This window comes from Acanthaster planci, linkage group LG01 (assembly GCF_054643075.1).
Source record: "Acanthaster planci isolate LZ-2023a linkage group LG01, COTS_SCS, whole genome shotgun sequence".
Taxonomy (NCBI): domain Eukaryota; kingdom Metazoa; phylum Echinodermata; class Asteroidea; order Valvatida; family Acanthasteridae; genus Acanthaster; species Acanthaster planci.
Genome location: NC_141777.1, coordinates 19,012,691 through 19,040,359, shown reverse-complemented (window position 1 = coordinate 19,040,359; position 27,669 = coordinate 19,012,691). Strand labels below are relative to the sequence as shown.

Below are 27,669 nucleotides of genomic sequence, written 5' to 3'. Positions count from 1 at the left end.
GCCAAATTATGAAATACGCATAACCCCTTGATTTAATCTCAGGTTAAATGCAAAATTAAAAGTGACATATGCTGGAATGATTTGCCCCAGAAAGCAACCTCTTAAGTTCAAATTAAACAGTTTTTTGTAACCACTTTTTAAAACACATTTGACCCACGAAATGTTTATTCAAATGTGTTTAGGAACGTGTTTAAATGCTAAACGCTTCTCCATTGTACATGTTTGGCGCATGTCGAGGGTTAAACGTGTAAAGAAGTGGGTACAAACTTGTTCAGAAATATGTTTAAACTCTAGCGCCCCCCTTTTTTGGAGTATGCAGTCTCTGACAAGCAACAGAGTTTGCCGTATAACAAAGATAATCTCCTTTCCATTTCAAAACGAAAAACAAATTAATGCAGGACTTTTTTTGACATTTAATAGAAGTGCGTCAGGTTAGGCAATCCTAGCGTCCGATTTCGCCCATACACTTTCCAGTCATCTTCTTTTTACTTCGAACTGATGATGAAGACACGTTTTATTTGCACTTTTCTTTTAGTTTTCAGACTATGGAATAAACATCTAAAAGAATTTTAAGAGTTTTCATCAACATAAACGTTTCTCAACACTTCCGGAGAAACGTCCGGAAAAGGTCAAAATGCACCGTACTCGGGACTCAATGCATATCTGTTTCATCCGGTTCGGGGCCTGTTCAAAGTACAACGTGACTCTTATGAATGAACCCATTAGCGTGTAGTTGTAAAGAATGCTTGAGCACACGAGTCACGGGATGTTCAGACTAATGCAGTTACATGCTACCGCCATAAGCAAAGATCGCTTTCAAACAAAAGTAAACAACGAAAATAAAACACGTCCGTTGGCAATAGTTTTGAAAATAAATACGTCTGTTGGCAATAGCTTTGAAAATAAATACGTACGGGCATTCTCGGTTAATATGCTATACCTATATGATATGAGCCAATAAGACTTTCAAACATAGGCCCAATACAAAAAACGAAAATAAAAGAAAGATTACATGTAATCGCAAAACAGCATTAATCGAATTTATGGGACGTGAGTCGTCATTATCAGAGAAGGCAGACACGTTCATTCTCTGCATTCAGCATGCACCTGTTGAAGATTACGAAACGGCTTTGCTCAACATTAATAAGCGAATGGGGCTTACGGTCCACTGCTTTTTAAAGGGTAACAAAAATAGAAATCATTTAGTTCACGTGAAGAATTTTAAAATAACAATAAATACGTAACCGTTTCAAAAATCGTGAATTGAATGTTTACATAAAAAAGATCCTGCGTTTCCCCGCCCACAAAAAAAACCCTTTGGGCCGTTCGCGCTCCCAGGCTGATTGGATGACGTCATCGCCAGAACGATGCATGTACAGTGTACATGTACACTGCGCACGGTACATGCTGTATCGCACGCTTCAATAGACCTCGTTGTGTTTGATATAGCTTGGCGCACAGGCAATTATATTCCTCCATGGTTCCAGGTAAAAATCAAAAGACACGGCCCCACTTGAGTATTTCTTGAACTGAGACTGTTTGCCTGTACACGAAAGCCTATGTGAAAGCCTGAGGTATGGCACTAGCGGTGCGTTGAGACTATCAACCAAGAAAGCTGGCCGCTGCAAAAGAGGTTTTCGTTTTCTCTTCACCCGCCAACACTATTTCTAGGCCATTCTGGTGAATGGACAAAGAAGGGAATAAATATGTGCTTGGCCAGTCTTAAATGTGCGTTTAAGACCGGCTCAGGGGAATGGTCGCGACTAAAGCCCGTGAGCCGCATTATCAGGGCATTATCAGCTGTCGTTCTCCATTTTCCTAGCAACGGCAGCTCCTTTGGTCGGAACTGCACTGAAATGCACGCGTTCCGGGCGCGTCGATACCAGCAAACTGAACACTCCCAACCAACATGGCTCTTTTCAACCGATGAGGGGGTGCTTCTGCTGAAGGCAGATATAGGCCCCCTTATCAGTTCTATACGTTCGCATTTTTACAGGACATAGGTCAAGGTGGCAACATGCAAAATATACTATGATAATTATGCAAGGAACAATGGGAACATTAATTGGGCATTTAATGGACTGCAAATGCAAATTTTCAAATAAAACACAGGCCTACAAATACGCATGACTTCAATGTTTAGTAAGTACATGTATATGTAGCATGATCAAGAGACAAATTAAGTAGACATAACGAAAGATTAAAGCCTGATAATTAGTGTTTTATTATGGGCTCAAACTACATTACCGGCACCGTCTGGCTTAGGATACCGTGTACAAAGATTCAGCAAATTAACTACGAAACGACAGGCAAGGGAATCTCGTAAAGAATACTTTAAAAATTACAATAAAACGAGCCTATGATGAATGATTTCCCATGAACATTACCACGGCTAAAAAGCACATAAAAGTCATATAGCGTACGATTTTTAGATCACGTAATACCAATAAAATGATATGTTCTCCAGCAAGAGATAGAATCTCTACTGTGCTTGCTTTTGTGCGATGAACAAGCTTTTGACAAACCTAAACTTTTATCAGTTCTGCAGACGAATCTCAACACGCAATCACTGCGCATCTAGGAAGTCTCCGGTAAGGGCGGACTCTATTGCAAATAAGGCCCGTGGCCGAAGTGAATGTAGATGGCTATACGCTAGGAAATAATATATGCATATAGGTCCATGCATGTACTGTACATCTACATGGAAACATAGACGAAGGACACAGGAGTTGCAACTCAGGCACTTCAAAGTGTTCAATGATGGCCACCGCCAAGTCAGACCAATAATAGAAAACATTACAAAAATGCCTGATTACAGTCTGCATCTTAGCCTGACAAGCGGGCAGTCCAAGCAATACTTGTAGTTTTTTGCTTGAAATTAAATACAAATTATTGCTTTAACCAGGAAATAGAGAGAGAGAAATCCCTGATATTAGACCTACTGTTGCCACCGTAAATAAACTTTTAAAAGTTTGATACGCTGTTCCATTATCCATGCAAAGTTTGCAATTTTTATTCTCCTCCGTCTAATGCATCAGTGTTCAAAGACTTGGTACGAATTTGGCTAAGACTGGTCAACAAAATGTTCACTACTACTCGAAAGCTTAGTTCTTTACTAGGGACAAAATGCGCTATTTCATCACAGGGAGTGATCGTGACATCTCAAAAAACACGCTTTTGTACAAATGCCATAATAAAAATGATTCAAACAAAACACAAAATCTTGTAAACAACAGGGCTATATATTCCCAAAATAACTCCAGAAGAAAGAGCTCAATAAGGGCAATAACTGCACGTATAGATTTAGGGCACATAGCATAATGTAAGCAACTGCGCAAGCATTAAATTTGATGTTGTCATGAGATCATACCAAGTACCAACTTGGTATGAATATTCAATTTCCTATACCTCAGTACATAAAGTTTTAAGGATGCAAATTACCATCGACAAATTGCAGCGACGATCATAGGGTACAAAGGGGTTTCGTGGTTGTGAAACAGATGGTGCGTAGCAAGCATTCGCTGCGCTCTGGCTATGGACATACCAGACACGCCAGAAAGCGGTAATTGGCCGGATGTTACTGCCCGGGCAGTTCAAACTCCTTCTGTGTCCTTCCTCTATGAAGGAAACCACTGTTCATGCGTACGTGTATGCATGCGTTACTCTCAACCGTAGTCCGAACGGGACAAAACTAGCCCTAGCTTTCGTCATTACTGTCTTCTTGAGTGTGAGATAATCTCGTGCCATTATTCGTCTGCAAATAGCTTTTGGCTCCATCACAGTAAAAGTTCCAAATCAACGTTTAAAAATAAGCACAGAAATAAAGAAAAACGGTAAATATTTACAACTGGAAGAACTACAAACGAGCATTTTAGGACCGTACAAGAAATCAACACATTGAAAGCCTGACACCCCACTGGATAATATTTCAAATGACACAACCCAGTTTAATCCATGTAACTTTTACGATAAAGGATTTCAAATCCAAATACAGTAGATGTATGGATACTAAGCTCAATCCATCTCTCATTGCATGAGTTTGCATACAGCCGCATACTACATCCAAAAGTGCAACGTTCGTGTCAAATGCTAACAAAAGCATGACTTGCCATTTTAACTGCCACTTGATCTAATTTGCTTAAAAACTTGTTGTGTAAGTTAAAACCCCCAACATGAGCCAACGGAACGATTGGATATGAAATGTCAAAATATGATTCAGCTTTTCAGCTCGATTGATCACACATGGGTAAGAAGTACAGGGTTGAATAAACACAATATATATGTACTTCAAGAAAATAAACGGAAAGTGTATTGCAGTGGGGATAGTTACATGTATATAGATTGATATACGGAAACACAGTTCCTATTTCCGTAAGGCTAAAGACAATGTTATATAACTTCCCAGGTTTTAACTGTATATAACAAACATTTCATTAGCAAAACGCAAGTGTGTTAGTTGCAAAATAATAGTCTATTTCTACTACTTCTAATAGTCTATTATATAACAAACATTTCATTTGCAAAACGCAAGTGTGTTAGTTGCAAAATAATAGTCTATTTCTACAATCATGTGACATTTAATTCCCTTTTAACACACTAGTTTGTAATGGGATAATGTCCCCCTCTAAAGTTATGATAAATGTTCAGAATTTTTGAAATTCTATACCTACTGTTTTGGGGAATACGCGTTCATGCACGTAAGCCTTTGTGTGAGAAGACTGTGTGCGTCACGATTATGACCCACACCATAAGTTTATATATGTTATGAGACATATTTCAGGAAAATTATAAAACTAACATTTCATAGAAATAAATTCTTTTTGGTTGACAACTGCGTTTAACTAAACATCACATTTTCATCATCCATCAGCATTTCTCCACATAACAAACGGGCTGTCGAGACAAAAAGGCATACATTTAATTAAATGCAGTAAAACGCCGATTAAGACAACAGCTAATGCACGACGCATTTAAAGTTATATCAAACACTTCCGGGAAAGTTTAGCTGATTTTCCTTTCACATTACGGGAAGCTGACAGATGCAAACATCGCTTGCAAACACCTTGCACTTTCGATTCAATTATTTCTGTTTCAGAATTTCACTCGTCGCTGGGAAGGGCTGATGGCTTTGCACTGTGATTGGCTACTATAAGCACGACCTCCGACGGCAAGGTTATCACTTTCTGTTAGAGAAGGTTATTTGAAATTGTTGGTTCGCCAATGGTAATGCTTTGGCACATGCCAAAATGTCGGCTTATATTATGAAAACATGGCTTTGGTACAATCACATTGTGGTAATTTATCTTCTAAGTATCACTGATCACGTGTCTTTTGGCAATATATTTCAAATATTAGGTTCTTTTGATCAATTTTGAATGAACTAATCAAGTGTAGTGAGAATATTTTCAGCAGAGAGGAAGGCGCACCTGGCAGAATTTACCCACAATGCTCTGCGCGTCATTAGCCGTGACCGCGTGTGACGTACTTCCTTCACTAAAATCTGTGCAAGGCGGCCATCAGCCCTTCCTAACGCCCTGTTCGGGCGCTGGGCGACGAGCCAATTTCAGAATGAACACAATACCAACGTGGCAACGGATGGTGAAGCGGCTTCCGGCAAATGCAATCCAATACCCGTTTACGGGTTCACCCACATGTAGGCCCACATGCACGCATAAGGTTCAGAGAAGTCAGACGGGATTTTACACAGGGACCTTTTCGTTCCTCTTAACGCCAAGTACCTGTCCATAGTGGCCAATGCCAAATATACTAACTGGAAGGCAATGGCTACAAACAGAAACACTACAGATACATGCACTTCTGCTTGACTTCACACACCACCAGAGGCCAACTATTTTGATGGGGGGTGGTGAAAGAGTTAAGCTACATAAAAAAAATATTAGCTTTGTATACTTAAATACAGGAAATCCAGATCAAAACTTGATATTATTCAGGTGTGTGAATACTACTCGGATTCGTTTTGCCCTTAGTTACAGCTGTAGGGTGTAAATTTTCACCTAAATTGGAAAAAAATATTTTCTGTATCATTCTATCGGCATTCCAAAACTACTTTTTAGGTTGAAGTTTTGACATCAACTTCAATTGTTGCCATCCAATTTTGTGCCTTCAACACATCAGATCTTTCCACTTACATAATTTTGTTCGAGTAATCTGGCAGTTTTGGCTGAGTCAGTTTGGATCTTATCTCTTATCATAGGTTATTAAATGTTTTATTCATTTACCAATACCAAGTAATGTATTTTCTGGGTTTTACCTTGCTTGTGTTTAAACTGTTATTATATTATCAATGTTTAAGCTTATTTCTCAAATTGGAACTGCAACCAATTACAGTGTGAAAACAAATTCATAAATATTTACTGCGCATGAATATCAAAATATTCATTAAAAAAAATTGTCTTGTGAATGTTTTCAGCAGTCCCTCAATTTTTATACTCTTAACAAATAGTCAGTGTAAGGTAGAGCTGAGTGCACTTAAATGATTGAATATTCAAATATTCAAAATTCCCTTCAGATGAATATTCACTAGTGCCTAATTAACACAAAGCAGAACTATGGAAAATATGCATTCAGCCAACTTTAAGTTAACGCATGAAAAAGTGAAATATGCTTTTAGAATATTTTGTAACATGATTATCATCTTCTAATATTCGATTTGGGAAGTAAATTGAAATATTTGGTTATCGACTGAATATCTAAATACTCCAAAAATTAGCACCACCGAGGGGCTGGATCAGTGAAATTTAAAACAAAAAAGGCATGACAATAGCATAGTTTCTTCCCTGTTTCTCTTCATCCAGTTTTCTTTTCCATGCCGAACTGACTGCTTTGATTGGAAAATCTAGAAGTCATACGCGTACGCTTCGGTATACATGTAAAATATTTTAGGAAATAGATGTGATGCTAGTCTTTTGGGGGAGTGCAATGCAAAAAAAGAGAAAAAAGTAGGGGGAAAAAAGTGACTACCAACTTACATGCTCTTTGCCAATCTGTGAGCCAGGTGTTGTAAAGACAAATTTGAACAGAAACATCTGAACATTACCAAATGATGAAAAATGTACACTTCAAACTCCTTCCACTGGCTGAATGAACTCACCGACCTTCAACTTTCAATGAACGTAATTTCTCAAGTAAAGGTTTAACTTTTTCATTGAAATTTGATTGATTCACTCTGTTGATCATCTATTCCTGTTTATTCAGTAAGAGAGCACACAATAAAGGAGCAAAAATATCCCAGAGGTGGGTTTGCAACATGACAACTCCTTGAGTAATTGAGTAAATCTTATAAATACAAGACAGCAACATTGCAATATCCACAATTTTCACAGAAAAAATTGTATTATCTCATTTAAAAATTTAAAAATTATAATACTCAGTTTGGTATGTTTCACAGAATGTACTCCACCACCGTGATTCTTGCCAATTACCTTTCACACGACCAATAATCGGCTTGGGAGGAACTGAATAGCTGGTGTCAAATTCCAAACCTACAGACCTAATGTAAGACACGTGCCCGTGCATATGTACAGCTATAGATCAAAAATAGTATAATACCCTTTTGCTGCAACTCACATTGTGAAGTAACAACAGATACAGCACCATGAAAATTCCATTGATTAACTACAGGAGTGTGAAATTTGGACTCTGTAAAAAAACATTCATGTGGATTCCTGGACTGTAATGCACATTGCTTTAATAGGGCACAGACTAGTGACGATCAGCACCAGCATGAAGCTGGTGGTTTATAAGAAGAATAAGTAAATGGATTTCAGATTTCACATGGCAGCGTGTATAGGTGCTATGGAAGGTTTCTGGATTTGAACATTATTGGCATTATTACCTCTCACCCAAGATCAGTCCCAGGCATGCTTGCTTGTGCTGGCTGTGATGGCCACCCATCCCATCATCAAGGCTTCGGGAGCTGGTAGTCAGGAGGCACGTAGCCCATTCGAGTCTCTCCCAGCGCAGCGCAGATGATGTTGACAGCTGCTTTGGACGTCTTCTCCTCTTCAATGTGGGAGCCCAGCTCCGGGTTGACTTCCACCATGTCAATCATGTTCACCAGACCTTGAGGGGAGGGCATTGGTGCCACACAGAAAGATGAGGGTAAATGGGCAGAATTGCTGGCACTGTGCTTAGCTTTGTTGCAGAAGGGGTGAGGTGTTATTTAAGGATGCGGGGGGGGGGCATTTCAATAAGCCTTTTGCAAGTTACATTTGAATAAAATTTGGTACACTGAGTTCTTTAGATTCACATGAACATAACAATTTGAATTCTCTATACTTAAGACATTGTTGCTATAACCTGTGATTCGGGGCAAAATTTTGCTTATTTAAAAGAGACGCTTTGCACCAATACACTGTTTTCAATGGATAAGAAGGGTACAAAGGAACTGGTCCACTCCAGAGATGGCAGTCGGTATGCAAAACCTTACCCCAAAATCACATGGTACTGCAACAGTGTCTTTAGTCTCGGGAATTCAAATTGTTATGTTTAAGTGCAATCAGATAGCTCAGTGTACCAGATTTTATTCAAATTTAAATCACAAAAGGCTTATTGTGTACAAGTAGGAAGGAGAAAACAAGAACACAAATGGTATGAGGAGGTACCCGCTCTGAGCGGGAACAAAAGAGGGCGTGTTTCTAAATGAAACTGAAAGTCCATTGGTACAAACTCACGGCATAGAAGCACGAACTAATGCGCATTTGACGCGAGGCACTTTGAGTGCATACAATGAATTTAATCTGGAATATATGGTCTTTGCGTGTACGCCAAACGCATGCAAGAACCTGGTTGGAAAACTTCGTATGGGTCTCAAGATTAATCGCAATGCATGCCATGGGAACCACAAAGTACAGTATGTGCATCTATATTAGTACCATAAAGTTAAGCTTACCCTCAAGTGAAGGTTTCAACATGTTCCCGACCTCAGCAAAGTCCCCCTTATCAGTCTGGGAGTACTAAGCCCTCATGTAAGACTGAGAGACCTTTACAAATTACAACAGCTGCCTTTTTTGGATAGGACTTGATTTATTAAGCCATGACCTCTAGTTAGTGTTGATATCTTAGCATTCAGCCACTGAGCTCTCCAAGGCTCAGTGACAGCAGTTGGCATCACAATGCTCTGTTGAAAAGTTGGCAGAAGGGTGGTCGGCATGGGCGTCCGCATGGCACTTACAGGGGTGGTCACAGTGCCACTTGGGCTAGTCTACGACAGTAGATGCTCTTGTGGACGATTTTTGAAGATGGAACGTTGCACATAAGGTCATTGATTTCTAGCGCTTGCATAGTCAAACCTGACAAGCTTGCACAACCATTTAAAAAGCAAGAAGTTGTGGTTCCACAAACTGCACTTATACAATTATTTTACATGTTCGAGAAATATTTATCACATAGGCCTACCTGTTTTTCCCAACTCTTCAGCAATGTACAGTCCTTCCCTGTATGTTAGACCACCGGAACCTGTTGAAATATTTGACAATGGATTAAGTGAAGACAATGTTGAATACATTGCATTTTAGCATTCTGGGTTACTTTTAGAAACAGATAGGAAAGTGAACTATTGGAAAACAACTTCAATCAAATCACACCCACCATTCTAAAAGTCTGACTGATGCAGGTAATTTGAATGTGTGAAAATGCCTCTCCCCTAGAGTTAATTTTAATTTGATGTATAGTTTGGCAGTTATGGGCAACTAACTTTTGGTAGTTACATGTAATGAAAAAGTTGTGAAATTCGCACTGTTTTGTGTGTGTATCATACATGTATCATTTTCCAGATAATAGCTATTTTTTGTGGCTGCAATCGATTTGTCTCAATACAAACCCTCTTTGTGTCTCAGTTAACCTAATTTGCAACTTTTGTTTCACTATTTCAATGGGTATTTTACTGCCTTTTTGGTTTTATGCTGAGGAGTATTTCCATACTCATGGCAAAACTGTGATGTCATCCCAAGAAGACTGACTAAATGTTACATTGGTTTGTGCACAAAAAATCCTGCATTTTTGTAGATTTTGCTGGACTTTTTTGCTTATTCATTGCTGTTCATGGGCACAGCAATTACCAAACGTCAATACCTTTCTCAGAAATGTTTTCAATAAGTAAATTCTGAATTGAAAACTTCCAATAGAAAAGCCTGTGCACTGAACTGTGTCTTCCCTGGATGACATCACAGCAACAGCGCCCTCTCTTATCAGGAAAGCATGGATAATTTTAAGCGTTTAATAAGTGCACTTTTCAATGCATTTAGCAAAAAGGCAAGTACAACGAGTTTTCACACATTAAAGAAGAATAAAGAGTTACAGAAAAATTGTTTTTAACAAAAGTCCTTGCAGCTACACTTTAAGCCTTCAGCCTGGTTTGAAATGGTGGGTCATGTAAGAAAAACCAGGAGTTATTGTTCATGCTGTCAGTGATTTTTCCATATCTCAGCTTTGTCTCCGAATATAACTTCATCTGATCTCCCCAAACTTCACTGGAATTCTTGCTCTACAAGAAATAATATTTTACTGGGCAAGCACTGAACTGCCCTGCTATCAGCCCAAGGATTTACTGTACGGGTAATTCCAGAAAGTAGGGGTCCAATAGGGTGACTTTTTTGTGTCCCTGTTACATCTGACCTTTGTTATTTGACATGGAAATATCACCAGAATTGATTTCAAACTATTACTATTTGTTCGGCAGGTAATTTTTGATTAATTCATCACTCTTGGAAATTAGAAAATGTGTTCTGAACGTACAAAATCACATATGTCAGACGTGATAGGGACACAAAAAGAAAAAAATGGACCCCTAATTTCTGGAAATACCCGTATATAAATTTCCACTGTGGCCAAACATCAAAGACCTTCCAAAGATATCCATGTCAGAGGTGAAGAAGAGACTTTAGAAAACCCTATCTGGTGGCTCATTTGTGACATATATGGGCCATTTTTGAAATGTTTACAAAATCGTGTGATTTGGTCATGCAGCATCAAAGTCCTAAAAGCAAAGGTAATACCACTGCGGACAATGTCATAAAAAATCCTAAGCTTTCAGTGTAGCGTAATGGTCATAGACTCATAGTGTAACAGAAGCTTCAAGCTAGCTGTTTTTCTAGGCAGACAAAATGTTATAGGGCCAGTTATTTACACTCTACTAGGGGCAAATTAGAGCAACAAGCATAGTTGACTATAGAGTCAACTTGTCCTTTAGTTACAGGCAGGATGCGTGCACATGGCATCAGGCTGCTCAGCACACAAAAACAATCCTCAAAGTCATTTATGTACAAGAGAAGTACTTATGTGTACTCACATGGCGTTCCTGTACTCGGAGCGACATAGGGGTCAAATGAGTCAATATCAAAGCTTAAATGGACTGGTCGATCCCCCCTTTGGACAGAGAGAAACATCCAAATTGTTAAATATTCAAGAACAGTTTATCTAGAAAATGTGACAACTACCGGACATGCAAAAGACTTTTCTTTTGAAAAAAACAAAAACATATTAGATATTTCTTGGAATTTATGTTCCATTGATAAAGTGCATGACAACATTGTACTATCAAAGCATCAATGTTTACATTGCACACTTAATGTGGAAATTCATTTCTTCTAGTACAGTTAAGAAAACTTGGTGACTACTCATTCTGCGCGAACCGAGAGCTCTGTCTTGGGCTGGATTTTTGTTGATGTTTCCCCTTCTTTTTGCTGTGAATAACCCTGACTCTAAAATGTCTCTAAGCCTGTATTTTGGAGAGGGGAAAACCTTGCCTGGATCTGGCTTAGTCCGCACAAGGTTCGCACACCCTGCTACACTGTACAGGTACGTACGTGGACATGTTTCGTTCTTAGGTCCACACACAGACGGCCAAGTTGGCACACTTTCTTGGTGCATTTCCAATACACCAGCATCTTAATGAAGGCTGAAGTATATGCAGTGTGTGCTCACTTTGGGTTGATTTTGTCTAAGGAGCGACTTAGCGTCTCTGCCACACCTATCTTCTCCACGTCATGCATGGTGAAGCATGTGATTCCCTTTTGCGTCATAATGTAACTGTCAATGAAAAGGAACATGACGGTTCTAAGACTGGAGGAAGAGATTCATGTACATGTATAAGTGTTTCAAATGGAAAAATAAGCTTCATCATTACATGTACTTCGCAGAAGCTAAGTTCCTTCATTTGGTGACTGGTGGGAGACTATGGCCTGGTGATTGGGGTTTGTTGCTCAAGACCAGAGGATAGGAAGGTTCATATCCAGTTGCTGGCCATAAGCTTTGGCTATAGCTAAGTCGAGTACCGGCACCCTACTGCCTCTCTCCACCCAGAGGTATACATGGTTACTGGCATTATTAGCTTGAGAGCAACCTGCTATGGAGTGGCACCCCATCCAGGAGGGAATACAAATATTCAAAGTCATTTCATACCAAAGAAATAGGAGATAACAATGGCCCACTGATTTGCAGTGGCTTGGGACAGAATTGTTTTTTTGTTTGTGGGTTTTTTTTTAACAAAGAAAGGAAACCACTGTAATACAGACCACTTTGATAACTTTCCATATTTTGTACTTAATGCAATTCTATGTTAGGCAATGGAAGATATAACAGACGATTTCTGCCTATGGGTTGAAACTACTTTACTTCCATATATAAACCAGCACATCTATTTAAAACTTGGTCATTTATGTGGAATGTGACAAAATAAAACACGAAGCCTGAATCTCACTGAATGTGAGAGTGGCACATTTCCCTCCCAAGGTTTCAGACAAGAGCTCTAAGTATGACGCATCAAAACTGGGGAAGGGCAAAACCTGTGGTTCAAACCGACATCTGAAAAGCTACATGTACTTTTTTTCTGTTTTCACATCTTTTTTAGACCCTTTATATGTGGCGTACCGTGCATACAACAGCAATTCTTATTAGGTTTGGTCCAAAAGAGCGCTAGGGGAAGGCTGATATGTATTGACCTATTGCTGTTTTGCAAGTTAGCCTTGGCCCCTTAGACAAACCTATAAAATATCATAAATTGAGTTTGGTCTGAGATTTTGTACTTCCCGCATCTATTTTGTATATCATGTACATGCAATTGGTCATTATTTTACAAACTACACTGATACGATTCTACCCTAATAGGTTAAATGTGGCTACTTTCCTATTACATGTTTATCTCACCTTTCACACTCATCCAAGTCTCGAATCCCAATATAAGCGATATCCTTAACTGACATACATGGCTTGACCCACTCAAAACCTGCTAAGGTCGGCATATAGTCCCTCAACTCATGTACTAGAAATGACAGCACCATTCCGTGGAGATTGCCCGAGGGGGAGCACTGCGGCAGGTTGATGTCAGCATGGGCGTCGACCCACACCACGCACATGTCGGGCTCTGCCTGGGCATGCCCGTGCAGCGAGCCTATCGTGAGACTGTGATCCCCGCCCAACGCCACGCAAGCTTGATCATGCTTCAGCATGATGCTGCAGACAGTGTCCGAAAGCTGGAAAAACAAAGTCATGTTGAGAAACTTGGGGGCTAAGAGGTTGGCCATGGGAATGCTGTAAAAATACACGTATTCACTACATGCATTCCACTTAAAACCGGATGTCTGACAGGTTAAAAGAGTACCTCATATCAACTGCAGCTGACATTTCAACATGCTAATCCCCCATGTGTTTTGGACACATACACAAAGTCCAAGAAGTCTGTACAGGTGGCAATCACTTTAAATTACATGTAAATGTAAATGTATTTGTTTACATTAGGACTAACAATTTGGCCTGTTGGCAGTGAAAAGGCATGACCTCTACTTCCAAATTATTCATATCTTCATATATCACATCTGAGTTGGTAACTGGGTGTAATTGTGGAAAATTTAAAGCAACTCCCAGATTGCATTGGGGAAAACAATGCTGCTCACCCATCTGTGAAACTCAGAGATCCAAGTAGGCCATCAATGGAACACTTATAAACTAACTTTGCAGATGCGCCCATAATAGAGCATTTTAGCTTCTGGGGCCAATTTCATAGAACTGCTTAAGCACAAAATTTGCTTAAGCAGGAAAAAAACATTGCTTAATAAACAAAGGTTACCAGCTCAAACTCTATCTGATAGTCATGCTAACCAAAATAACAGCGAAATACAATCCCAAAACAATGTACATCACAGGGAGGATATTTTGTGCTTAAGCAGCTCTATGAAATTGGCCCCAGAACTTTAACAAACCAATCCACTATAGTTGGATTGTATATACACCCTGGATAAGGCATACATGTACCTTGTGTAATGCTCTGCCAAGCGTCCTGCAACTCTTCAATACACCTGTCTGTACCTTGTCTTCTTGGACAGACTCATATTTCAGATCACCATGGTCTACTACTTCTAAACCTGGTGCACACACAGACAGGGGGAGAAAAACTGATGAATTATGGGACAAAACAATGAATAACCACTTTCCATGTCAATGTACATAAGACAGGGAAATGCTGTTTATTGGACCTTGAAATGTAGGAGGGATATTGCTGTGCACTTCCTTTGATTTGCCACACACCCCCAATATTGTCAGCATTCACGACTTAAGCAGAGCCTTCACCAAAGTTAGTTGATGTCTTGTGTGTTTTTCTGGGCATTCCCGAACGCAAGGGTACAACATGATTTCCCCTCTCCTAAAATTCCACTGGAACTGTGTTAGTTCACAAACCACAGCATAACTCACAGATGACAAACCCTATGCAAGGCTGACCTTCAAATAAACCTTTGCTGATATATCAAACACAGAATTGTTTATCTGTAAACATGGTAAACGTCATTTCAATTTTGTGACTGGAATTTTGTAAAATTGTGACTGGAAAGCCAAGATCTCTTGAGGTCACAGATTATGCCTCTGTGCTGTGACAGTTCACACTGAAATTTGAAACAGGAAATGGCAGTGTCATTTCACCAAACTAGTATGATAATGATTATCATTTATTCATTTATAAAGCAAAAATTTCATACAAATTATGTTCAAATGAGCTATACAAAAAGACATTAAACTACAACGTGGTCCGGCTGAAGGCATACAAGGGTGCCTCAGGCAGCGGCCAATGACCCAAATCTACCCACAGAGCACAGCCAGAGATCATGAGTGTAGATTTTTAAGTGGCGGGAGGAAAATTAAGGAACCTAGTGAAAAACCCTCGTGGCACAGGAGACAACGAACTTATGGCTCAGGCCAGGAATTGAAACTGGGAACATTGTGGTGAGTCGAAGATTTTACAGACTGGCCACCTGTGCTACCTACTTTTCGACAAGGAACTCACCCATCTGTTTAAATCGTGCCATCAGACCAGCTTCCCTGATAACTGATGGTCCATACATTACACCCATGTTCTTCTGCAAGGACAAAGGGAATAACTACGTGCAGACCTGAAAAAGTCCCTTTACTGAAAAAGTCCATTTACTGGATTGCTTCATTACATAATAAATTGATGACACAAAAAAGATTGGATTTTTCTTGTCTCCTTGTAAGTTTAACTTGTCTGCAAGACTTTTCACGCTATTTGGCACCCAAAAAATGACAAAAAAATGCATCACAGTGCCATAATGGACATGGCAAACTAGTGTTGTTTAAATTTCAAATCCAATGGAAAAGCTCATGACTAACTCACCCAGTACATGGTAAATAAATGTAGTTAGCTTTGTTTTAAGCATGTAATGCTAAGCACGTTACAATTTGAAAATGGCCAGTGCAACGTTAAGCAAGAAAAAAGTCCACTTCAAACAAAACACATTGTTGGAAACAAAGGAAACTTTAATATTTAATTGCAGGAGGCTGATGTGGTTCTTTTGGTTCAGTATAAATGAAGCTTGAGTAAGGCCTGAAATATCCACTGTTGTATAATACTTGCATAAATCTCGTCATCTGATTGGTGGAGAGTTGATCACATGTCATTGAATTATTTGTTCCATTCAATAGTACCTGTTGAATAGAACTTTATTCACTTGACTTGTTCCCGCCCTTTTTTCATTAATCTCATTACCAGTTAGAAAGGGGAAAATAATGTAGGGACGGAAACCAGTCTAACATTGCAAGGTACAGTGGCTTGCGCTTCGGACATCAATTTGTTTTATGAATCTGAATACGTGAGCGGGACCTATTTATTCTTCAAACAGAATTTAAGGATTTATGCAGGTATTGTATTCAACAAACAATGAATGTTTCACATTCAAGCAATGATCAGGAGCATTCCATACGGTGACAGATGAAATGTTTCGGTCCACTTGGCTTCGCCTCATGGTATGGAACATTTCATCTGTCACTTCATGAAATTTTTTTTACCACTGCACTTTTAAACATTCATCATTTGTATACAAGTAAAGCAAACAGTGTTCATTATACAATGTAGCTGGCGATCCCCTGTACCAAGTCTAGCCTTTGATCAAGGCAGCCGCGGTGAAATGGATAGTCGCTCAAGAGCGAGGAGCTGGCGGAGACTAGATTAAGCATCAAATCAATACAACGCACCAAGAAAGACTACACGATGAAGTGCATGCACGCCCCGCTTGCGAAGGCTTGCACAGTCCATGACACATACAGTTCGGCTACTGCATGCGCGCATGCATGGTTAATTTCGGGCATGCTTGTGGTTTGTAGTTTTTCTTCGTGCGTTGATTTGGTGCTTATACTGGTCTCCTGCAGCTGAGTGAGTGACTTCTCATTTTGCCACAGGCGCCTTGATCAAAGGCTATGCCAAGTCTAACATTTTCAGACAGCAGCCATTCATCAGTATAACTTCCATGACCATATAGTCACCAGGTCCCTTATTCCGCCACTTACTGGATAACCTGTGAGACTTGATAATGGGTGGCAAAATTGGGGATCTGATGACTATACAGTCACAGACATTACTCCCCTTCACCTCGACTAAAATTCAAATACCACCCACCTGCCCTTCATGGATAGGCACACCGACCACACCGATATTTTGTCTGGTCACATAGCTTGAGCCGTGCCGCTTTGACAACTTGGAGACATCAGACTGTAACCTGAGACATTGCCGCTTCAAACCGCTGATGAGTCCAGAAGTACCAGTCAAAGCAGTTCTGCTGGCCACCGTTGTAATGCAAGTGGTGGCGTGTACGACACGATTGAGCACGGTAGCAATATTGGCCATGGTAGCAGTAAACTCACCTTCAACTGTGTCCGTCTAAACAGCACCGAAATTCACTGGAAAAAATCATCAATGCCCAATAAATTTACAGCTTCCTGGCTACCTATTTAAGTTGACAAGATAACTGTCTCTATTACACACGATTTTGCTGTAAGTTATAAAAATTGAACTTTTATCATTAAAATAGTTTCTTTCAGATTCTCATTTTTGATTTAAAAGGCAGGCATGGACATGGTGGTGGTATACTGGTTTTCAACCTATATTTTATAAAAGAAATCATTTAATTGCTTGATGGGAAGGAGTGCTAAATCTGCCATGTCTGCATGAATGGCTGATCACTGCACTGTGCCGTTGATCATCTTGTAGCCTCATCTGTTGATCCTTCTGGTTAGCCATCCCGGGTCATGGAAGATTTTTTGAAATGGCAAATTAAATTTCAAGATTTCCCACAGACAACAGGATCATCCATCCCAATGCTGTCAGTGCAGATCAACCAAAGATTGTGCAGATTGACAGATCATGTCCAATAATATTAGCAACAAGCATGACTAGCTTGGACAGCAGGCTCTAACAAGGCACTCATAGCTTGGAGAGATTCATCCTGTGCTACGTGCTGGGTTTCCTACCAAGCTACATGTACGCATATGGACCACCACAACATCTGCCTACAAATACATTGTATGCAGATGTTTATCACGCTAACACTACCACATACCTAAGTACAGAACACTGACACCAAGAGAATGTACAACTACAACCATAGTGACAATGGTGGAAAATACTGAACCTTCTCCAAACAGTAGTCACGTACAGTATTTAGTTGTGGGCTTCGTGTCAGTCCACGGATATCCGTACATTCTTGTGCATTTTCTCACATGACCTGACATATGCCTGATGACACAATCCTGACAATAACTTGAATTTAGGCCTAGATCTTTATCTCAGTAACGTGATCGTTGGTCACGTTGGCCGTCTGCACTCGTCACTATATACGGGCTGATCATGCTGACAAGTCATGTACAAATGATGTAGGCTTAGTAAATGTTTGCGTCATACTCATTGCAATTCCGATCATGCCCGTACAAAGCCTGCAAGTTGTAAGTTTAATTTATACGGTATATCATGGAGGAATAAGAACACATTCTCCATACCAGGGGCATTAACACTAACATTTTTCATTCAAAATGGATGACTTTACCGTTTACGTAGTTAAAAATTTCCTGTGCGATCATACGATTTGCGGCCACACACCATCACAAATCAACCAATGAAAAGAGCAAAATTTGACGAGCCCCTTCACCGTTCTGACCCCTTCCTAAACAAACTGGCTTGGGACCTGTCTGAACGTAAACACAAAATGCACGACTTGTCCAGAAATATGTAGTCTGGTTCCACTAATACAGCCAAAGGACGGTGGAGATGAGTGGTCGTATTACAAGATGCTTCACGGCAACAAATCGCGCACTTTTTAACGTTGTCAGTAAACACATAAATGAGGATTATACTAGTAACGTCGTACATAAAGACTACAGATGGTGTTCGCGCACTGCGTATGCGGCAGGCGAAGTTTGTCCTACCTCACTGATGGTTAGAATAATTTTCCGCTCAAAGATCAAAGGTCTGCACGATTGTGTTCCATGTTTGTCAATAAATTATTATAAACCTTCTCGATTCTTAAAACAGTCCCAGGATCGCTTACGGTTCTCCAGTTCCCCCATTGTATATTTTCTATGGGGTTGTTTGATGTTACACTCAATATTTTGGCCTCCCAATGAATGATTTCCCCCAATTTGGTTTATATGGATCAGCCATTGCTTATAACTTTATTGCCGTATTCTGTTCTCCACAATAATCCTGAGAAACCTGGTTCTCATAATAATTAGGGCGGATTTTGTCCACTCATATTTATAAGTCGTTATGAGATGTGCCTTGCCTACCGCCGATAGGAAGTACACCATAAGGAACATTGGTTGTGCTTCATTTCACGAAACTGATATTTGGAATTGACTCAAAAGTAAGGAATTTTTAAAGTGTACTTACTTGTCAAACATGATGTGTTTTATCTAAGGGACACAAATTTCAGTCAAGGAAAATGATTCAGGGCCACATGCAAGCAATTGAGAAATTTGTGCTCCGCTCAGTAATTTTTTACAATACGAGAAAAAACTTAATTCCCCACAAGGATACAAATGTAAGAGTGGGTGTTGCTGTGAACGCTTCAATGCAAAGATCATACGTAATATAGTTAAGGAGATGTGTGCGATTATTTGCAGTATCCGCAAAGGATGCACGCTTTTTTGTGCACTGAAATCAATAATATAGACCCTTCTGTGACAGCCATTTGCTACGTTTGAAATAGAAAAAACATGGTTTTGATGCTGGACAAGACGTCAGAGAAAAAGTCCGAAAAAAAAAGAGCCCTGTAAAAAGTGCTAGTTTCTTTTATATAATAATGATAGGGACCTTAATATTTTTAGAAACAGTTTGCATTTTAAGAGACATTAAGTCATCAACAAAAGCCACATTTCACACAAGCTTTACATCAAAAGAGGACTATTCTCTTGAATCGGAAGCAAAGCTGCAGACGATTAAGCGGGGAACTGGTACACCGTCGACAATGGGGTGTGATACGGTGCTGATCTTTCATCGACATGAATGTTGACATAGGTATAGGCCTGTCTTGTTTTGGCGGGAGAGGGGGATTCGGGCAACTCGACCAGCACGCCGGCTGCACTGTTCGTTCTGTTCCCAGCAGCGCTAGTCTTTCCATTCGACAATTGCATGCATGTATAGGTGCGGATAGATATTATTCTTATATTTTGAAGGCATCACAGAATTTTTCCATTCCCTGTGTTTTTGATTTCCGAAAAAACTCCCCTGCAGTGAAGTCCTCCAAACTATGACCCCTACATGTATCCATTCCATTCCTTGTATATTACTAATAAAAGACTGTAAATTGAAACTAGTACTAAATTATTAGCAGGGTTATTAATTTTGTTTATGTGATTTAGTTGTTTTAAAGCTTGACACTGAGAAAAGGTTAGAACTTTAATCAATTTTAATTAATATTCTCGATAAAAATGCATCAATATTGCTAGAAACCATACAATGTTGGCAAAAAGGCAGTGCGTCCTGTCCAAACGGTATACAGGTAATGACTTATTAAAGAGTGCGTTTTGTTATCTTCTGTAACGTCCCATTGTTTTGCAGGAATTTCTCCAGGTGTTGTGATCATGGACTGCATGCGAATCAAATGTCCCTGAGTGTAAGCCCTTCGTTTTTTTTCGGCCACTGATTTGAATGACATAGCGCAGGTATAAATACGAAAGGTCACCTCACAACACATTCGCAGTCTTGCAATTCAACTTTGGTAGACAATCTTGTTAACTTGGCTACCGGCATCATGTCGCGTATTCTGGCGGCTTGGAGACCGGCAGGTACTGCAGCTGCGATCAGAGGTGCTGCAGCATCGCCGGTTAAGACTTGCGGACAAATTCATTATGAATCAGAGGTAAACCCTATGTAAAATCCCTTAAAAGTAAGCTGTGCAGGTGACATATAGGTCTACTCTAAAACTAATATCAGAGGCACAGACATGTGAATGGTATCACTGAGAGTGCAGGTTTCAGTATGGTTGTATTGAAAATGTTGAGCTCAAGTCATTTGCTTTATACACGGAATAGAAATAAAATGGATTGGGGAATGGTGAGTAATTCTCTTCAATGAAGACAAAATTTATGCCAAACGGCCAATCGAATAGGAAAACAAAAATACAGTAAAACATTCAAACATGCTTGGGAAGCTATACGGTATAAAAGGCCATCGAATATTCCTGTTGCTGTTTCAGTGTCAAATTAATTTCAGTTAAGGTATGTACAAACCTGTAATTTGTTGATCTTATAAGCATCGTGTGTTCCGAGACATAAGCAATCTCCCAGCTGGCTATGCAAAGCTACGGAAGACCGGGCAGTCCTCCTTTGGAGGCACCAAAGCCTTGGGCATCAAACCGTGGTCAGAAAACGCTGCTCCGTGTGCCGGCGAGATTAACCAAAGACAGGAAGGTACCAGCAACTTACGAAAGCTGAAAAACGACCCCAGAGGAGCGGAACCATACGTACGACAAGGGGAGAGAGGCAGCATCCAAGACGTGCTCCAAGATTGCTATGAACCAGCGGGGCAAGAGTGTAGTATGCCTCCATTCGGACTCCATATTGCGGAAGATGGTAAGGGCTATTTTGAGCATAAGGAGGTCATCATATAGGCCTTCCTCCGTCTTTATTTTTGTGTGTGTCTGATCAAAACGATACCCTAACATCCTTATATTACCGGGTCAATGCACTACCTCAGCAAGGGGGGTGCATAGTGTCAGAATGCAACGAGATGATCATTTTTTAAGCCAAATAAGGGGAAAAAGCAACATCGGACCATCACAATTTGTCATGAGCACAAATATTTTACTCTATAATCTTTGAACCTATGAACCCCGTTTCCATCCAAATTCCCGCTTATACCGGCTCATTTTGATGACGGTCCAATACATAATTAGGCCCTAAACAAAAACACTTACAGACACAAAATAGGTTATGGGTTGTAAATGCAAAATATTTACAATCTATAACCTATTTATGTCAATCAGTGTTTTTGTTTTAATTCCGTATTGGACAGTCATCAAAAACAGCAAATATAAATGGGAAGTTCAGAAGGAAACGGGGTTCATCTGATTGTGCAGTTTTGACAATGTTAAAATACATTAGAATTGCAAAATCAAATGAAGGATACAGTGTCTGTATATAGCTTACCCGTAACTTGACCCATAACGAGAAAAAAATTATACTTTTTTCCATCGGGAAGACGAAACCTTGGTGAGTTTACGCGCCCATCAAGAGCTTTTGCTTTTATCTTTTCCCTGGAGAAAAAAGTTTTGGACCACTTCTGACGCAAAACCGGGAAAAGGAGACGGGAAAACAAGACGGAAAAACGAGGCACCAATATATTGATTAAGCTTGGCCTCAAATTACATCAGTTTTATATTCTCTACATCATTATTACATCAGTTTCACGACACTCCACCCAAAAATGTCTGTTGTTCCATATGTTTCAGTGGAACCGATGGAATTCAGCGCACTCAAGGAAGAATTGGCCTCCATGGAGGACACCTCGCCCCCGAAGGAACTCTCAAACCCTGAGGTGGAGCAAAAGAATGATCCCCGAATTACGTCTGAGTACTCCGAAGAAATCTACAGATACCTGCGGGTAAATAAAATCTGTATAGACGAAACCGGCAACCTATAGTAAGCCCTGTAGTGCCATCCTTTGTCAACGAACTTATAAATATATAATTCACTTCTTGGAACTTTATATGGACCAGTGCTATGCTCAAAGCCCATTAAACAGTGACGCCCCTCCATGCAGTTGCATTATAATATACATGTACATTACATACAAGTACATGTACATGTATATCAAGAACGTACAAACGAATAAAAAATGTGGAGGGCGCACAGCAGGTCACGTCTTTTTCCATCTATTCTTAGAAAAAAATGGACAAGGGAAAACAATTCCCTTCAAAATCTTACAGTCTGCTGACTCAAGAATTAATAAATCTGATGACGGTCTCGTACCGAAAGCGAAGTCATGACCGAGTTTAACAGCATTCGACTTTTGAGATACCTCATCTTTCCCAAATTGTCGTACTGTGCTGCATGGGCCACTTGAAGAACACGCCATTGCAAGATAAGAGAGAAAGATGGAACACTTACATTTCCACGAATGAGGTCTGGTCTTATTTTGGAGAGTCTCTTGCTGGTTTATATTTCACAGAGCAGAGAGTACAAGTGCGTGATACCAAACGGCTACTTGACGGGGCCCGCTGTGACCCCTAATACCAGAGCAGTCCTCGTCAACTGGCTGGTCCAGGTTCAGGTATTTTGCCTGTTTCACTTGTCTTTTAAGACACCGCCCCGATCCTGCCATTTAAAATATCATACTAAAAACATAAAAAGGAGGTGGTGATTCCAAGTATCATGACCCGAAGAAGTTTATAGTGTACCGTTTACATTTCGGTGGTGGAAACTGCTACGCTTGTGTAAAAACAAAAAAATCGCAAAAGCCTCTATTGAGAATGCCTAGGTGGAGGCCAGCCCTGCCAATTTGAAGCCAGGGAACAAAAACACTAAATTTAAGCCCCACCTGTTTATGCACCTCGCACTCAGGTTCACCTCGAGCTCTCTGCAGAGACCCTCCACCTGACCGTGATGCTGATGGACCGCTTCCTGTCTCAGCAGCCCATCGGTCTGAACCTTCTCCAGCTACTTGGCGTGACGTGCCTGTTTGTGGCGAGCAAATACGAGGAACGATTCGCACCCGAGGTACACCAGTTAATACCGGCTGTCGATAAAGTAGTGCCCTTTCTCGCCTCTCCATTCTAAGCCCACGCATTTCTGACCGAAAGATATGGTTTTGTCTTCTATACCAGTCCCCGAATCTTTTGGGGGTAATTAGACAAAGAGTGAGGCCAAATAGGCCTATACTTGTGAACCTTCAGTTCTCAGTGCACTTATTTGTTCAATCTTATAAGGTTCAGGCTAAGGGTCGAGCGCCAAAACACCAAACTATATCCAGCAAGAAATGAGACAGAGGGGTACCCTGCAACAAGTCCAATCGCTATTCAGACTCGAGACTATTGTTACCTAACACATCCCCCCTAGACGTCTCAGATTCCAGTGAAACAATGACCAACACAAAGTGTGGGGGAATTTCTCTGCCTCTCATATCTCGCTTCATATGTACCAAACTATTTAAAATTTGTAGCTGGACGACTCGTAAATCTCATTACTAGAGGCACATTGGGGGGGGGGAGGAATATATGCATTGTCAGAAATTGAAAGTCATCTTTTACTTCCCTTTTTCCTTTTACTTCTCTTTTTTGATGACCATTAGGTTTGCTGTATTCGGCCAGAGAAATGTGGTCTCGTTTCATTCGCTATATACATTGAAACGTTTTCTGAAGCCTTTTTCAAACGATATGTCTCTTCTTTAAAGAGTGCATACAAGAACTGACGTGCGACTCCTTATTTTGTGATAATCATGGTAGAATTATGTATTCGTATGGTACCTTCAGATGTTTTTCATTCTGAATATATAGTCAGCCCAGTTTACTGCCCATATTTTGTCCTAACTATTAAAAATGGTATAACGGGATTCATGTTTTTTAAAAATGACAAACCACAACCCCCTCCCATACATGTCCCCTCCCCACCTACAAGTTACCACATGATACTACCTCTTGACTTTCCTATGTGCTCAGGTGGAGGTACTTTGCATGCTGACGGACTACACCTACGCCCACAAAGACGTGTTGCTGATGGAGAGACAAATCCTTCATGCCTTGCAGTTTGACCTCTTCAGCCCCACGCCAATGGCATTTTTGGAGACGTTCCTGAGGGTGGATACGGATGACCAACAGGTAAAGCAAAATAGTGTCCGTTCTTACTATATTGAAATAATGTTGTAAGTGCTCTTAAGAAGTAGCTAGTGCGTAAACATTTTCCTTTTTAGACAGTTTTGGCATCCAAGTTAATTTGTTCGTGTCCGTAAGGCCTGTAAGGTTTCAAATTTAGTTTCGGCATGACTCGCACGTCCGTACGTGATGATGCACCCAGCAACGTAGCAACATCGGTGGCGCTGATTTCTTTAAAAACTAAATTTATTAACCCAAATTTAACTCCAAGACATTATTATAAAAAAAAACAAAAACAAAACAAAAACAAAACAAAGCAAAAAAAAAACAAAAAAAACCAACCAAACAAACAAACAAACAAACAAACAACCCCAACACCCCAACAAACAAACAAACAAAAAACGCGACACATCAAGTATCACGAAAGTAAGAATTTTTGTTTTTAGGAACTTATTTGGTAGGCCTACTAGTTATTAATGTGGTGTGCAAAACCGAAACTTCATACGTACCGATTCCGTACCAAGTTGATTCCATACGTCGCCGTCCGTGAAACTTCTCCACATTACGTTTGACAAGGCAGCTTAAAGTGTGACGTCATCGCCGAAAAAAAGATACAGATACGTGATACGCGAGCGGATTTTCTGTTTGCCGAAACTGTCCATTATTGTCCAAGGTTTTACGTACGAATTTGTAATAGTTTGTTATTCTAACATTCAATAATTGCTCACAAGTGGGTCTCTGGAGGATCCCAATGATGAAAATGACATTTTGATTGACGGTACATGTCTCTTTTCATGTTCTCAAATGTAGGTTGACTTTCACCTTGCCAACTACCTTCTTGACTTGGCTCTGGTCGATGCTTCGGTTCTCAAGTTCTACCCGTCCGAGCGAGCAGCGGCGGCTGCTTGCCTCGCCCGCTATCTCGCCGGATCGGGGGTCGACGAGGACTGCTGGACCGCTGATATGGTCCAGAAGACGGGGTACACAGAGCAGCAGCTCTCGGCGTGCATGGCGAGAATGGCTAGGCTTGTTACAGAAGCCAACAGAAGCCCGTACAAGGTGACTGCACGTGACTTATAACTAGATGATTCATACACCAAAAAATATTTGTTTCAGGCAAATAATGTGTTTTTCCCCAATCGAACATCAGTTTTTAAATAACTATCTGTAGGCTAGTCGTTTCAGTCGCCAGGTGTCATTTTAATCGCTTACCCCCTCCCCATTTGGCTTGCTGTAAGTTACACTCGGCACCGCATTGCATATGTCAGTCTCAATCTCTTTTGCTACTTTTGTAAAGAAAGCGCGGATACCGCAAAAGCATTCGCGATACTCTGATGCGAAAATTGCACATCTTGCCCGAGGGCCAAATCGCGGCAGAAGTTCAAAAGAAACCTTGTAATCAATCAGTTCAGTTGATGTTCGATACATTGTTCAGTGTATTGCATTTTTTTGTCTTATTCAGGCTGTAATGGAGAAGTTTTCCAGTCCAACCTACGGCTGTGTGAGCAACATTCAAGGACCGTGCTTGGCCAAGGCTGAATTCCTCTCTGACTTATAAACCAGTCCTGCTGTGTCAGTGTGTCAGTGTCTCCAATTTGTGTGGCGATGGGAGATACTTTCAGTCACACTTGCAAGAAGACACTAGTTTACGGCACAATAGCTTATAACAGCCTACACAGACGAAATAAAATGACCTGGTGTAATTGTTCTGATGTACTCTAATTTAGAATCGGGATCTAATTCGAAGGCAGAGTGCAGTAGGCTGTCGTAAAACTTTTGTCTGTTAGCCTATGCACAAGTCATGGACTACACAACTGGACGGGAAATGTTTGGGGAAGGGCGTTGTGGCATTGCGTCGTTTTCCCTAAAGTGGGGACATTATTCAAGACTATACTCAACCAAATAATGCGACAATAAGTTTCCTTCTTTGTTGAATCTGAGAAAAAACTTTCCTTACTCTGACCATCATCGAAATGGAAGATTAGTTCTTAGTTACTTGGAAGAAGGAAGTTATTTTTGGGGAAAACGGGCATATTACTATGCAATTAACGTCCCTCAAAATAGGACAAGCAGAAAGAAAATTCACTTCCAGTTAAAGAGCTTATGTTATTTATGAATAGTTTAAGATATGCGTAATGAGAAGCTGTTAAATAATATTTGTGGCATTAAATGTTTCATGACAGGCTGGACCTGTCAACGCGATCACGGTGGTGGCTCAGTGTCTCGTTCTGTTAATCACACTGAATTAGATTTACGCACGTGTATGCTTAGTGAGATTCTTGACAGTAAATACAAAGTTGATTCCCATTTGGTCTGACGAATATAAAACACATTCCACAGAGTAGTATGAGAAAGGAATACCAAAAACTCTTGCGTATTCCGCCGAGGTCCACATCTTGATTCCCGCCTAGGTTCTGCGTCACAAACTCATTTGTCAGAATTACGTGGAGAACTGATGAGGGCGCTATGTGCCATTCGTTCGCACATGTCCATTTTTCAACCGTATTTTTTTGCCATTTTTGCTGTCATGTGAAAGCTCAAAGACCGAGGGAGTTGATCTTGGCAAAGATTTACACAGTCTCACCATTTTAGTGGCCAAACACTCTTCTTTTCCAAAAGATACCGTGGGGGCACTTTTAGTTTTAATGCTAGTGGCTGGTCAGAAGTTCTCACTTGAATTAGTAGACTGCCTTAGCCGACAACTGGCCGGGGGCCGCCATGGTGAACTTGTCCAGGGCGTTGTAGAAAACTTGGGGTTCGATCTCATCACTTTGGAAAATCGGAATGTGGGGCATCTGGTGAACATTAATATGCTGCGATATATAGCAATATCCAAAAACATGCAGACAAGATGCAGCCGAGTTAAATCACTAATTCTTAAATTTGAGACATATGAGTAAACAAAACCTCAAGATTTTAGATTAATGAACCTTTTTTATGTTGTGAAGGCCTCGCACTTTTATTTTGCTAGTAGTATTTGAGTTTCGTGTTGTTTTTGGTTTTTCTCACTGTGAACAGCTCTCTTTATTATGTCATTTGAAGACAATTTGCTAGGCGACCGTAGTAT

At 40.3% G+C, this 27,669-nt stretch overlaps 2 protein-coding genes across 7 annotated transcripts; one reads left to right on the top strand and one right to left on the bottom strand.

Annotated features, from left to right (window-relative positions):
* Window positions 1-2,200: 2,200 nt before the first annotated feature.
* Window positions 2,201-18,632, bottom strand: LOC110978191 (arginase, hepatic-like). 5 transcript variants are annotated; one of them, XM_022232977.2, is made up of 9 exons: window positions 18,314-18,632; window positions 16,919-17,199; window positions 15,293-15,365; window positions 14,269-14,378; window positions 13,165-13,490; window positions 11,944-12,048; window positions 11,309-11,385; window positions 9,418-9,477; window positions 2,201-8,082 (listed from the first exon to the last, which is right to left on the bottom strand). In XM_022232977.2, the coding sequence occupies exons 2-9, from the start codon at window positions 17,144-17,146 to the stop codon at window positions 7,922-7,924; spliced, it is 1,140 nt and encodes a 379-aa protein (XP_022088669.1). In that variant the 5' UTR covers window positions 17,147-17,199; window positions 18,314-18,632; the 3' UTR covers window positions 2,201-7,921. The 5 variants fall into 5 exon arrangements, with proteins under 5 accessions (XP_022088669.1, XP_022088666.1, XP_022088667.1 ...); XM_022232974.2 differs by having other exon boundaries at window positions 18,342-18,631; XM_022232975.2 differs by lacking the exon at window positions 18,314-18,632 and adding an exon at window positions 17,859-18,303.
* A 1,730-nt stretch (window positions 18,633-20,362) lies between these two features.
* On the top strand, window positions 20,363-26,805 carry LOC110978189 (uncharacterized). 2 transcript variants are annotated; one of them, XM_022232970.2, is made up of 8 exons: window positions 20,366-20,654; window positions 21,048-21,366; window positions 22,245-22,396; window positions 22,964-23,065; window positions 23,356-23,511; window positions 24,450-24,608; window positions 25,413-25,661; window positions 26,065-26,805. In XM_022232970.2, the coding sequence occupies exons 1-8, from the start codon at window positions 20,547-20,549 to the stop codon at window positions 26,158-26,160; spliced, it is 1,341 nt and encodes a 446-aa protein (XP_022088662.2). In that variant the 5' UTR covers window positions 20,366-20,546; the 3' UTR covers window positions 26,161-26,805. The 2 variants fall into 2 exon arrangements, with proteins under 2 accessions (XP_022088664.2, XP_022088662.2); XM_022232972.2 differs by lacking the exon at window positions 22,964-23,065 and having other exon boundaries at window positions 20,363-20,654.
* Window positions 26,806-27,669: the final 864 nt, after the last annotated feature.